At 47.1% G+C, this 12,496-nt stretch overlaps 1 protein-coding gene across 1 annotated transcript in view; it reads right to left on the bottom strand.

Annotated features, from left to right (window-relative positions):
- Positions 1-251: 251 nt before the first annotated feature.
- The window catches only part of LOC103232374 (nuclear RNA export factor 2-like), a 323,480-nt gene continuing 311,235 nt past the window's right edge, over positions 252-12,496 (bottom strand). The window contains 17 exon segments of the mRNA XM_073013520.1: positions 252-316; positions 319-437; positions 950-980; positions 983-1,021; positions 1,613-1,655; positions 1,751-1,869; positions 1,999-2,057; positions 2,172-2,285; positions 2,426-2,481; positions 2,568-2,636; positions 3,011-3,047; positions 4,731-4,840; positions 5,027-5,134; positions 5,255-5,343; positions 5,500-5,571; positions 5,722-5,800; positions 5,912-6,016. Coding sequence (XP_072869621.1) covers positions 252-316; positions 319-437; positions 950-980; positions 983-1,021; positions 1,613-1,655; positions 1,751-1,869; positions 1,999-2,057; positions 2,172-2,285; positions 2,426-2,481; positions 2,568-2,636; positions 3,011-3,047; positions 4,731-4,840; positions 5,027-5,134; positions 5,255-5,343; positions 5,500-5,571; positions 5,722-5,800; positions 5,912-6,016 — 1,314 coding nt within the window.

Raw genomic sequence — 12,496 nt, 5'->3', positions numbered from 1 at the left:
GAAGATAACAGGATTAAGAGATTAAAGTAAAGACAGGCATAAAAAATTATAGAAGTATTATTTGGGAACTGATAAATGTCCATGAAATCTTCACAATTTATGTTCCTCTGCCACAGCTCCAGCCAGTTCCTCCATTCGGGGTCCCTGACTTCCCACGACATCAGATAGTTATTTTTCCAAATTGCACGTGTGTTTCCATTACTCACTCCTCTGATGTCCCAACTCCCTCCATCCTCATGTACTCCTAGTACTCACTTCTGAGACCACTCTAGTTTCATCCCAGACTGGGTAGAGAAAGCCTGCACCATTTCCTGTGCTCCTGGGAGAGGGAGGGCTCAGAGCTGGAGGAGAGTGTGGACATTGGGATGGAGAAGGCACTCTGAGTCTCTTGTGGGCTGGCGTCCCTCACAAACAGCTCATCATTCACGATGCACAGACTGGAGGAAAGAAAAATGCACCCTCAAACTGGACAGGTAGACAACTCCACACCCCCAACAACAGGATCCTTCTTAACCACTGTTGCCACTCAACAACGAAATTCCTTCCATATCCCTACTGTGCCTGCCTCCCAGATATTTTGGCTGGTACATTCTAAGCCTCCCACAGATTCTGCCTTTGAAGAGATTGTCTACCAGCTTCACTAGATTTTTAGAACCCCCATATGTTTACCCTGTACAACAGTGGAAGGAAGTGGATACTTTTATTCTAATTTACAGAGAGGTCAAATAAGTTGATCAAGGTCACATAGTTTGTGAGTGTTGGGATGAGGAACAAAACCTGTATTCCAACTCCAGGGCCCACACTCTTAAACATTAGTCTGGACTGTTCCTTGGATCTACCTGTTGGCCTTCAACAATATTGAGAACACCCCGAGGACTGCACTCACCACATTCCCACAACACTGACCCCAAGCTGGGATGGGTGCTCCCACCCACAACACAGCACTAACCTGGAACTGCTGCCAGGGGTAGCGATGAAGTCCGGGTGAAGGCAAGAACAGAACCCTGAGACTGTCCTTCCACTTCAAAGACAACAAACACCACCACTTTAGAGTTGCACAGGCTTTACATGCTCACACAGTGAACCCCAGTCAGAGTCTTGCTTGACACTCACACAGAAGCAGGGACAGACCAGAACAATTGTTCACTTGGAGTCAGGCAGATGTGGCAGGAATAGGGAAAGCAACAGCAGAAACAATCAGCTCCCAGTGATAGGGCCCCTATCAAGCTTGGGCCCTGTGAAAACCACAAGTTCACTTGATTCCTATTTCACAGTAGCCCAAAAAAGGGGTTATTATTAGCCCCATTTTGCAAATGAGGAAACCAAAGGGTTAATTAACCAGCACAAGTTCACAGAGTAAGGACCTGGGATGAGAGCTGTCAAACTCCATAGACTGTGTCCTTAATGCACGCCTGAGCTGTGCAGGGCAGACAGGCATGGACCTAGGTCAGATCAGGCTGGTTTGCGGGCAGAGCAGGGGGTGGGAAAACACAGAGGGAAGAAGAGGAAGGGAAGGAATGAAATCAGGAAAGCTGGGAGAATTCTGGGAAGGAGCCCAGCCAGGGAGAGGGAGAAATGGGGGATCTGGGGAGGGGACTCTACAGACACTCACCTTCCTTGAACACTCCGTTGACAGAAAAGCAGAGCATCGTTTCCTGAAAGGAAAGAGCTCAGGTGTTCAGGATCCTCCTTAACCTCCTGCCCACCTCTGGCTCTCTGGGCCTGCCCAAGGGAGGAAGCAGGTGCTCACCATCTGGCACCACATGTCCACCAGGATGGAGCTGAGGTCATGCTGAGTTTTGGGCCATGCACTGAGGGAGTCCACATTTTGTGGATGTTTTGTGTGCTTCAGCAGCTGCCTCTGCAGGTCTATAGAGGAGAAGAGAAGCAAGGAAGGTGCGGGGGGTGGGGGGAGCTGCCACACTCTGTTCCTTGTCCCCTGCGATTGTTCCCATCACATTCCCTTACCCTGCCCAATCTTCTCCATCACACACTTACAGCAGTTTTTGAGCATTTTTATATTCCTACTATCCTTGAAGTACTTGCAGAAGCTGCTCCTAGGAGAAAAAGAGGAGCAGGAGTAGGTGGTCCAGCCAGTGCGGGCATTTCCAGGAGGTGGTCTCTTTCTGCAGGAGAGCCACATGTCCCTGGATCAGGGTCTGAGCTGTGACACTCATGGAGCTGAGTCCTCAGAGTTGAAGGGAATGCTCAGGGAGAAGCAGGTCTCATCGTGGTAAGCACTCAGGAGACCCTGTCGATCTCCAGTGCCAGAAATCGAGTAATACCTGTGGGGAAGCAGTGAGGATAGGCTGTCTCTGTGGCTTGGGCCCCAGATGAGACTTGAAAATTCCCATGAGCTGACCTGTGCATGGGTGGCCCGGCCTGCCTCAGCCCTCCCTTTTCTCATGGTCCCAGGGATACTCACTGTTGCAGGAATTTCAGGACTATACTCTTTAGGATCTCAGATCCAGTATACCTTTCCTGGAATCAAAAGACAATTTGGATCTATGCAGTGGACAAAGCCTCCCTTACAACACCCCAAATCTTGCTTGATACTTCTTCCTTACCTTGTGGGGTTTCATTAACTCAGAACTATCAATGTCAACAATCACTGGTGTGGATAACTCTCGGCCATCCTGAAGAAGGAAAGAGGAAGTCAGCAGTGGAGACCAAGGAGGTGGAGCTGGATGACCGATAAGATGAACATGTCTAGGGAGAACAAGCATCAGAGGCCAGGTGGGAAACAGGCCTGGAAATTCCAATAGGCAGCTTTCTCATGGGGTGCTGGATATCTCTACTATTACATGCCAACATATGTGTGTGTGAGTGCCTGTGGACACATTTTCTAGGGAGAATATTCTTGTCTTTTTCAGGAATCCCTGCCTGTAAAATGGATGAGGGTCTGATACAAGCATGTAATCTAGGCAAGACCCAAAGGACTTGAGGGCAGGTGTGGAGGTCATGTTCTTGAGTAAGAGGAGACAATGATGATGGTATTATACATACTTACCAGGCGTAACAACTTGGGGAAACAATCCCAGATGGCACTGTCCAAAACCAAAAATTGAATGAAGTGACTGACAGTTCAGGGTTGCACAGTCTCTTTCTCACTCCCTCTGCCTTTCCTCCCTCTCCTTGCTCCTGGTTAGCTTCTACCTAGACTGCTGTGAGTCCCTTTTATCCAGTGCCACACGATGCAGCATTGGGAGCCCAGGCTCCAGGGCTTTCTTCCCCTCCCTCCCTCCCTCACCTTTGTCCAAGTCACCATGGAAGGCTCTGCAGGGAGCAGGATATAGGGTGGGAGCCCAGGGCTCTGCTATCTCACTGGCTGTCCATCAACCTGCCTGACCAGGCCCAGGTCAAGACCAGGTCATCCCATAGGAATGGCCCAGGATGCTGGGACAGGGAGGTGAGTGAGGCCGGGCTCAGGAGACAGGAAGGGGAAGGCAGAGGGGATGACAAGAGAAACAGGGTGAAGGTAGGGGAGGGAGAGATGGTGAGACATAGGAAAGGGGAGACAGTGGAGAAACAGGATGCAATACAAATGAAAGGGAAAGATGCTCTGCTGTGGAGGTGGAGTTCAGGGAGGTATAGAGAAGAAAAGGGCTCCCCAGCTGCAGCCTTTTCCCTCTTCACCCCCTGGCTGGCCTTGGGGACTGAGGCAGGAAAGGAAAACATGCACCTGTTGGGCTGGGGCCGACTGGATGCAGCTGGAGGCTTTCTCACCTGTGTGAGCTCAGTCTGAGCTGCGCATGGGAAACAGCAGCCGTGGGGGAAGACCTCTCAGGAGGAGTGAAGGATCAGGCCTCAGCTCAGCATGGGGTTCAGAGCCTGGGGGCCCCCTCTCTTGACCACTGCATTCTCTTCTGATGGTCCCTGACTCTTGTGCCCCTCTGTGCTGGTGCCTTGACTGGGTAATGTACCCGTCTGGGGCTACCCAGGGCTCCTCTGAGGGCCCAGGCAGGATGATGTGAGGTGTGGAGGGAAGGAGGGGCAATGCCCTGAGAGGTCTGTCCTTCTGTCTCCTCAACCTCCTCGGCCCTCTGCCTTCCACTCTTGCCTCAGGAACGTGGCCCGCTTCTGGTCCCTTGACTCAGGAAACCCAGGTTTCTCCCCAAGGAGGGCCCAGCTCCTGGCACTGGGCCAGAGGAAGAGATGGCATGACAGCAGCCACCTAGGGCCTCAGCCCTCAGTATGAAACAGGGAAGCCCCCATGCCAGCCCAGAACAAGTGGGGGTACCTTTTTGGAGCAAGAGAAGGAGAATGCCTCTCAGGACAGGGGAGGGAAGCCTCATCTCAGCATGGAGGTAGGAAGGCTTGTCTCACATGAGGCCCTGGACTAAGGGACTCTTCTCAGTCCAGGGCACCAGCATCTGAACACTGCTGGTCCTGGGGAGGTGGGGGAGCCCTGCTTCCTGGAGCACACTCATGGAGGGCATACTGGAGGAAGCTTGATGGAGACAGGCAGGAAACACACCCCAGAGCAGGTGAAAAGGGGAGCATATCAGAAGAAGGAAAGGAGACCTCTAAGCACAGATGAGTGAGTGATACGGATAGAGGCGTGTGTGTGTGTGTGTGTGTGTGTGTGTGTGTGTGTGTGTAGGAGGGGAGGTTTGTGGTCCTCCCAGAGGACCAAGGCTGCTTATTCCTGCAGAAGGGCACTTTCAGACACAGCTCAGTCACCCAAGGAGCAAAGGTGCCCAGGAAGGGCGATAGGGGTTGCCACTGACCTTACAGAGGTGGACTGGTCCGAGAAGGTGCTGCACAAGGGGTTCCACTCTAGCCATAGCTCTTTGAGCTTCAGCCCTTTCACCTTGCCCAACTCCCACGCCAACTCCAGCTAAGAAAGACGGGGAGGAAACTGGAGAAGGAGGGCCAGGGAAAGAGAGACACCTGGGACCGTGGGTCCCGAATTCCCCCAGCCCTCATAGTCACGCACAGGTACCTCTGCCTGCCTGTTGCCATTATCCTGATGTGTACTGCCATCCACCCTCCATCCAAAGTTGATCTGGCACCCCCTTCTCACCTTATTTTTGGAGAGGTTCAGGGTCTTGACTTTGGGAGCCTCCTCTATAATGTCAGACAGGTCATCCAGCTGGTACAGTTTGTTGTTGCACAAGTTCAAAGACAATAGCTTTGAGTCAAGAGGAATTAGAGTGGGGGTTACTATCTTGGACCTCGGAGACAAATCTACCCTCCACCTTACCTATTCCACCCCTCTAACTAAATACCAGCACTGGGCCTAAGGCTTCACCTCAGGGAAATTTCTTTCAATGATCTTCAGGGTGGCAGCCATGCAGTTTCTTTGATTCAGGATTATATCAATGTCACGGCCCATCAAGTCTTGAAGAAGCCAGGAGAAGGGAGTCAGAAGGCTGGGAGGGCCCTGGCTGGCCCAGAGCCAGCACCAATCCCTCCGTAAATTGCCATCCCTAAGTTTCCCTCTCAGGCAGACTGCTCTGCCCCCGCTTGCCTGAGAATTGCTGCTGTCAGCCATACTTGGGTCAAAGCGGATATTCTGGAAATCAAGAGCCTGCTGGGAGACATTGTACCATTTGTTTATGGTCAGCTGCAGAGATAGAGATGAAGACAGAGGCTCTGAGGCTCTGGTGGTGGTGGTGGTGGTAGTGGTGGTAGTAGTGACAGGGAAAGAGGGGGCCAGGGGAAGAAGAGGTGGGTCCAGGAAGTGAGTGTACAATGATCCTTGAGTCTGTATTAACTTTAGCATCTCCATTTGGCCTGGCTTCAACTTATTCTTTACAGAGTAGGGCGCAGTAGAAAGATTGACAAATATACATATCTGCAGGAAGGCAGCGTGGTAAGTACCAGGACCCCTAATACCAAAGAGGATGATCAGCCCCCTGGCGTGTCCTCCCAGAGACTAAGTACAGGGAATGCCCTCGGAACACACCTTTTGGTTCTCATCATCACAAATCTTATAACTGACATCCTTCAATACGGAGGCAGTACTAGCATCCTGGACAAAGAAGCATGCCCGATTTTGGATGTAGTGGAACTACAGGGAGTGAAGGCAAGAGCAACAGCTTCAGAGGCCAGTGGCCCCTGCTGAGCCAGGCCTCTCCCCGTCCCCCGTGCCCACTCATCTGGCTTCACCATCCTCTCTTACATCAACTGGAGTGAAGGGGACACTGCAATGGCTCTGGATTGAATTCATTAGCCATGACTTGTAATACTTTATCCCGTAAGGAATCTAAGGGTAAAAAGAAGAAATAGGAGAGAAGGGAGAGAGAACATGGAACTAAGGATGGAGAACGGAACCAACCAGCTGTTTTTTTTCCCCAGCTTTGTACTTAGCTTGGACTTCTAAAGAAGGGACCACTGACATGATTTCTTATTTTCGTGCCAAATATGGATTCCCTAAGCTTCCTTTCTCTCCATTCTGAAGCCCTCTTTCAAATAATCAACTTAGGGTGTTTTATGTGATCTTCCTTCTATCAGGTTGCAGAATATTCTCTTTCTTTCTTTCTTTCTTTCTTTCTTTCTTTCTTTCTTTCTTTCTTTCTTTCTTTCTTTCTTTCTCTCTCTCTCTCTCTTTCTTTCTTTCCTTCTTTCTTCTCCTTCCTTCCTTCCTTCCTTCCTTCCTTCCTTCCTTCCTTCCTTCCTTCCTTCCTTCCTTCTTTCTTCTCTCTTTCCCCCTCTTTTTCTCTTTCTCTCTCTCTCTCTCTTTCTCTCTCTTTCTTTTTTTCTTTCCTTTCTTTCGACAGAGTCCTGCTCTGTTGCCCAGGCTGGAGTGCAGTGGTGTGATCCCAGCTCATTACAACCTCCACCTCCCAGTTTCAAGTGATTCTCCTGCCTCAGCTTCCCGAGTAGCTGAATTTACAGGTGACTGCTGCCATGCCCGGCTAGTTAGTGTAGTTCTGGCAGAGATGGGGTTTCGCCATGTTGCTCAGGTTGGTCTAAAATTTCTAACCTCAAGTGATCTGCCTGCCTCGGCCTCCTAAAGTGTTGGGATTACAGGCATGAGCCACCACGCCTGGCCCAGAATATTCTACCTAATGCAGATCTTACCGAGATACTTACTGTGACCTTGAACCAGTTCCTCATGTTTCATCTTGTGTGTTCTGCCTCGTTTTTTTCTCTGGAGGTTGTCTATTTCTCCACATGGTAATATGGATTTGATCTTCACTATGCCATTTCACTAGCTTCCTGCTCCTTCTTCTTATAGAAGTTACAGCACTTCTATAAGGAGTGCTGTGGGGAAAGGGAGAGAAAGTGGGTATTCATTAAAGTTAACAAAGTCTTCTATACATGCTCCCCTCACTGACACCAGGGCTATAATTGGAATTGCTCAGTCATTATTCCACTTCCAGCATTCTTCAGTTCTCTAATGAGAAAAGAAAAGGAAGACCACAGAGAATGAAAGGGTTGCACAGTCCTGGGGACTGCTATGTGCAGACCAGGCTGCCTTGTCACTTACTGTCTTACTTGGCGGTCCCTGTGGACATCCCTCATCTCCACGCTTCCATCACTCTCCTAGCAGTGTGAAGGCAGAAGTTCATACTCACCATCTTCATAATGACAGTTCCTCTTGTCAAAATTACCCTGGAAATGACTCCCGCCTTTCTTCCTTCCTTGAAAAGTGCTACCACACGTACGGCATTCTGCAATTGGGAACAAAAAGACAAATTTGAAGACACGTCCATGGTCCACTTACCGTGTCTCATGTCATGGGTTAACTCCATGATAGGACAAGCAAAGTGCCAACCTGCCCCAAGGGACTGATCACACAAGCCCCAGAAAACAAACTCCTCTGCCTGTCCAGATACAAGAGCCTATCTCACAGGTGGCACAATCAGGGGAGAAATCCTGGAAGAGGAAGTAACTGTGTTGAACCTCTTAAAAAATGGAGCAGGAATTATAAAGAACAGAGGTGCGTGTGTCCATGGGTTAGACTAGACACCAGCTACACAGCTGGAAAGGGTCCGAATCTTGCTTTCTCTCAGGCTTCTCTAATCAAGCAACAGCACCAACACCTGGGAGACAACCTCTCTCACACCTCCGAAATCACACCTCCAGTCCCCAAATGCATTCTGTGAACAATCAGCAAGCTGTACTTCTTTGCTGGTGTAGTACAAGATTTAATGAAAGGTGGTACTGATGTAACAGCTTCCCAAGCTGCCCCATTGTCTCCAGCCTTGCCCTCAACAATACTCAGTTTCAAATATCCAGATCAAGCTTTCTTTTTGCCTAGCCCAAAATGCTTTTAGCCCAAGAGACAACTCTTCCTAAGCAAGCGACAGAATGACTAGAAAGAAAGAAAATCGGCAAGGATATTAAAAACCAGTACAGTGACAGGATCTAAATGACCTAAATGAAACACTGTACCCAACAACGAAAGCAGGGCATTTTTTTTTTTCCGCTCTACTGTCTTACAGCATTCACAAAGGTAGACCATCTCCTGGACCATCAAGCAGACCTCAGCCAATTTCAAAATGCACACGTTGTCTCAGGGCACCCTTATGAATAAAATTTCAGTCACTGCCGACCTCTCTGCAATGTAGTAATTATGGCCAGACCTCAGATGAACTTCTGTTGGGGGGCCATTGCTTTCACTGTGTGTGACCCACTGTCAGGACAGTCCTGCTACTCTCGAGTGTTGGGACTTTCCCTGTGTGCCATTAGAAGTGAAATTAAATGTGGGCAGAGCATGTGACCCAGACATTCCTGATGCTCGGTCCCCACAACTTGGAAGTGGGCCTGGAGTGCTCTCTTTCTCTCACACTCTACATCCAACTGATAGGAAGGGATGTATCTTCTCTTGTCTCTACCTTTAAAATATATCCAGAGTCTGGCAACTTCTCACCCCCTCCGTTGCTACCTACCCTGGCCAGGTCGCCAACATCTATCTCCTGGATTATGTTGCTTTCCAACTTGTCCTTCTGCTTTTGCCCTTGGCTCCCTTACCATCTATTTTCAACGCAGCAGGCAGAGGGATTTTTTTAAAGCATAAGTCAAATCTTGTCATTCCTCTACTCAAAATCCTTTAACCGGTGTGTTAAAAAGCTATGAGTCCATAACAATACTCAACAACAACAAAGGTACCTATTGGTGACATTTTGAAGATGTCCAGGAACCAACTCATTTTCATGAAAGTCCATAAATGATAGGGACAAAAATCAAAGATTAAAGTGAGGGTTAAGGGCACATGGTCAACACATGTAGCACAGGAAGGGTCACGTCATTTTTGAGAACCAGCATTACTTCAGAAATAATGTCACTGAGGGGAAGAAGGTGTAAAAGTGAGCTAGTCAACAGCTACAGCTACAGCCTCAGGCAAGGCCTTGTGTTTGAAGAGAGCACATGTAATAAAAAGCCACAGAGGCACCCGACAGAGAGAGACACTGAAGATAAAACACACACAGGTGCACATCTACTTATTGAACTCTGGCATCTCTGCACAATCCCTGCCTTGCAGTTGTGCTGCCAGAATTACAGGCGATCTCAAGATAAAGCAGCTTGTGCTTCTCACCCAGACCGCTTGGGTTTCCCATGAGGCCCCACCATGTACTGGTTGATCCTCCCACACAGACATAGTAGTGAGTATCCTTTATGACATCACGTGCGTTCCTACTGGAACTTCCTGTGTCATTTTGGAATTCTGCCTACATCACTGCTATGCCATTGTGTGCATGGCATCAGCATCCCTGCTATGGCAGGGAAAGAATGGGTTAAGAAGAAAACCAACAACTGCCCAGTGGCAACCAACATTTGTTCAGTGTTGGGCAGACTCACTAGGTTTCTCTTGACCTCCTCACAGAAATCCCATGAGAATTGTATCCACAGTCCCTTTTCAGATCATGAATGTTAGGCTCACAGACGTCAGGTACATTTCCCTGTCAAGTAAGTGGCAGAACAGGAATTATGTCCTCAAGTATATTGGTCTGCCTCTACACCCTGAGTGCTCCTCCAGAGACTGCACTGGTTCTCCCTTACATGGAAAGCTTTCTGGTCTCATCGACAGATTTTTCTGAGCAGGCCAGGGATGATGTTTTGTGCTAGTCACTCCTGTCAGGGTGGGAACCAGGCGTCTTGGATAAGGTGGAGATCTCTGTCTTGCACCAGATGGGTGAAATCTGTTTGGGCCATGGGTTTTCAGATTAGGAGTCACTTTAGGCTGGTAGTGTCTGGAATAGAATAAGGGCCTAATTAATATTTGTTAAAAGAATGCATGTGATGTAGGTTTGGGATCATCAACAAAACGCTTTTGAGAATACATCCATCTGAACCTTTTCTACCAACCTCTATTTATTTATTCCAGACCTATTCAGGCTGCAGAACTATTTTATAACCTGCTTGCAAAGCTAGAATGAATTAAATTATTCTTCCAAAAAATTAATATTTTTTTCATTGATGTATTATTAGAAATAAGTACCTCCCTGTAGACTAAGGCTAGAACTGCAGCTTTGAGGATCTCAGAGAAGGGGGTTTTGCAAATAGTGGTGACAGAAATGAAGAAAGGCCTTCCCTGAATCCAGCAGACAGAGCTTTCTGGACATCTGGTCTCTGTAGGAAGAATGCTCTGGACCTACAGGCATGTTGTGTTCACTCAGCCTTGTGACAGACAGGAAGTACCATCCCTGTCTCAGAGAAAGAAAAGAGTGTGTGTCTGTGTGTCTGTGCTGCCCATGCAAGCAAGTATTAGTGTTTTGTACTACATGCTTTTAGAATTAGGTTACAGATACATGTACTCCAAATCATGTTGGTAAACACATTGCCACACAACACTGTATCCTACTGCATATTTTGTTTCATGTGTTATGTATTATATATGGCCAAATTTTGCTTCTTGTTCAGAATATGCTTTTTAGTGCTTTTTTCTTCTTTACCTCTTTGAGTTTTAATATTTGAATTGATTGTTTTAAAATAAGAAAGTAGTAGAGTTCTCCGTACAATAATGTAATGGAACAAAATCCGTGGGGTGATCAGGGTTACAGAGCACCTCCAGTAGGGGAGGCCAAAAAATCCAGTGGAACACAGCTTGGGCTTTAAAGTGGGTCTAAGATTTTGAGTCCCTGCTCTACACTTTCCCAGGAGAAGCACATGAATACTTTTAAGCATAAAGTGATATTTTCCTAAGGATTTTCAGTGACATTTACATCAATATACACTTCCACTAACCATGTGTGAGTCTAATTTTCTGCAATATGCCTAATCACTCAGAAGTCATTCTTACAATGATCCAGAAATTTCACTTTTTGAATTTATCATATAAATCATTCTCTGTCTAAATACATACATATAATTATACGACTCTGCTTTACAGGTTATTTGGGACAGAAGGATGATGGGACCAGAGAGTGGCTGATATTGTCAGGGGAGAAGTAGAAATGTTTGTCCTTTGAATCAAGTAGGCATGGCAAGGAAAGGGCATGAGTACCTGACATACAGAGTAAAAAGGCCAAAGAATGGATGTGTGGGTCAGAAAGAAGAGAGTGAGTACAGAGAAGACAACAAAACACACATTGAAAAAGCCTCCAGGTCATATGGTACATCTAGTTCTAGATCCTTGAGGAATCGCCATACTGTTTTCCATAATGGTTGAACTAGTTTACAATCCCACCAACAGTGTAAAAGTGTTCCTATTTCTCCACATCCTCTCCAGCACCTGTTGTTTCCTGACTTTTTAATGATCGCCATTCTAACTGGTGTGAGATGGTATCTCATTGTGGTTTTGATTTGCATTTCTCTGATGGCGAGTGATGATGAGCATTTTTTCATGTGTCTGTTGGCTGTATGCATGTCTTCTTTTGAGAAATGTCTGTTCATATTCTTTGCCCACTTTTTGATGGGGTTGTTTGTTTTTTTCTTGTAAATTTGTTTGAGTTCTTTGTAGGTTGTGGATATTAGCCCTTTGTCAGATGAGTAGATGTCAAAAATTTTCTCCCATTCTGTAGGTTGCCTGTTCACTCTGATGGTAGTTTCTTTTGCTGTGCAGAAGCTGTTTAGTTTAATGAGATCCCATTTGTCAATTTTGGCTTTTGCTGCCGTTGCTTTTGGTGTTTTATACATGTAGTCTTTGCCCATGCCTATGTCCTGAATGGTACTACCTAGGTTTTCCTCTAGGGTTTTTATGGTATTAGGTCTAACATTTAAGTCTCTAATCCATCTTGAATTAATTTTCGTATAAGGAGTAAGGAAAGGATCCAGTTTCAGCTTTCTACTTATGGCTAGCCAATTTTCCCAGCACCATTTATTAAATAGGGAATCCTTTCCCCATTTCTTGTTTCTCTCAGGTTTGTCAAAGATCAGATGGCTGTAGATGTGTGGTATTATTTCTGAGGACTCTGTTCTGTTCCATTGGTCTATATCTCTGTTTTGGTACCAGTACCATGCTGTTTTGGTTACTGTAGCCTTGTAGTATAGTTTGAAGTCAGGTAGTGTGATGCCTCCAGCTTTGTTCTTTTGACTTAGGATTGTCTTGGAGATGCGGGCTCTTTTTTGGTTCCATATGAAATTTAAAGCAGTTTTTTCCAAT

This window comes from Chlorocebus sabaeus, chromosome X, assembly GCF_047675955.1.
Source record: "Chlorocebus sabaeus isolate Y175 chromosome X, mChlSab1.0.hap1, whole genome shotgun sequence".
Taxonomy (NCBI): domain Eukaryota; kingdom Metazoa; phylum Chordata; class Mammalia; order Primates; family Cercopithecidae; genus Chlorocebus; species Chlorocebus sabaeus.
This window is presented reverse-complemented; position numbering and strand designations above follow the sequence as displayed.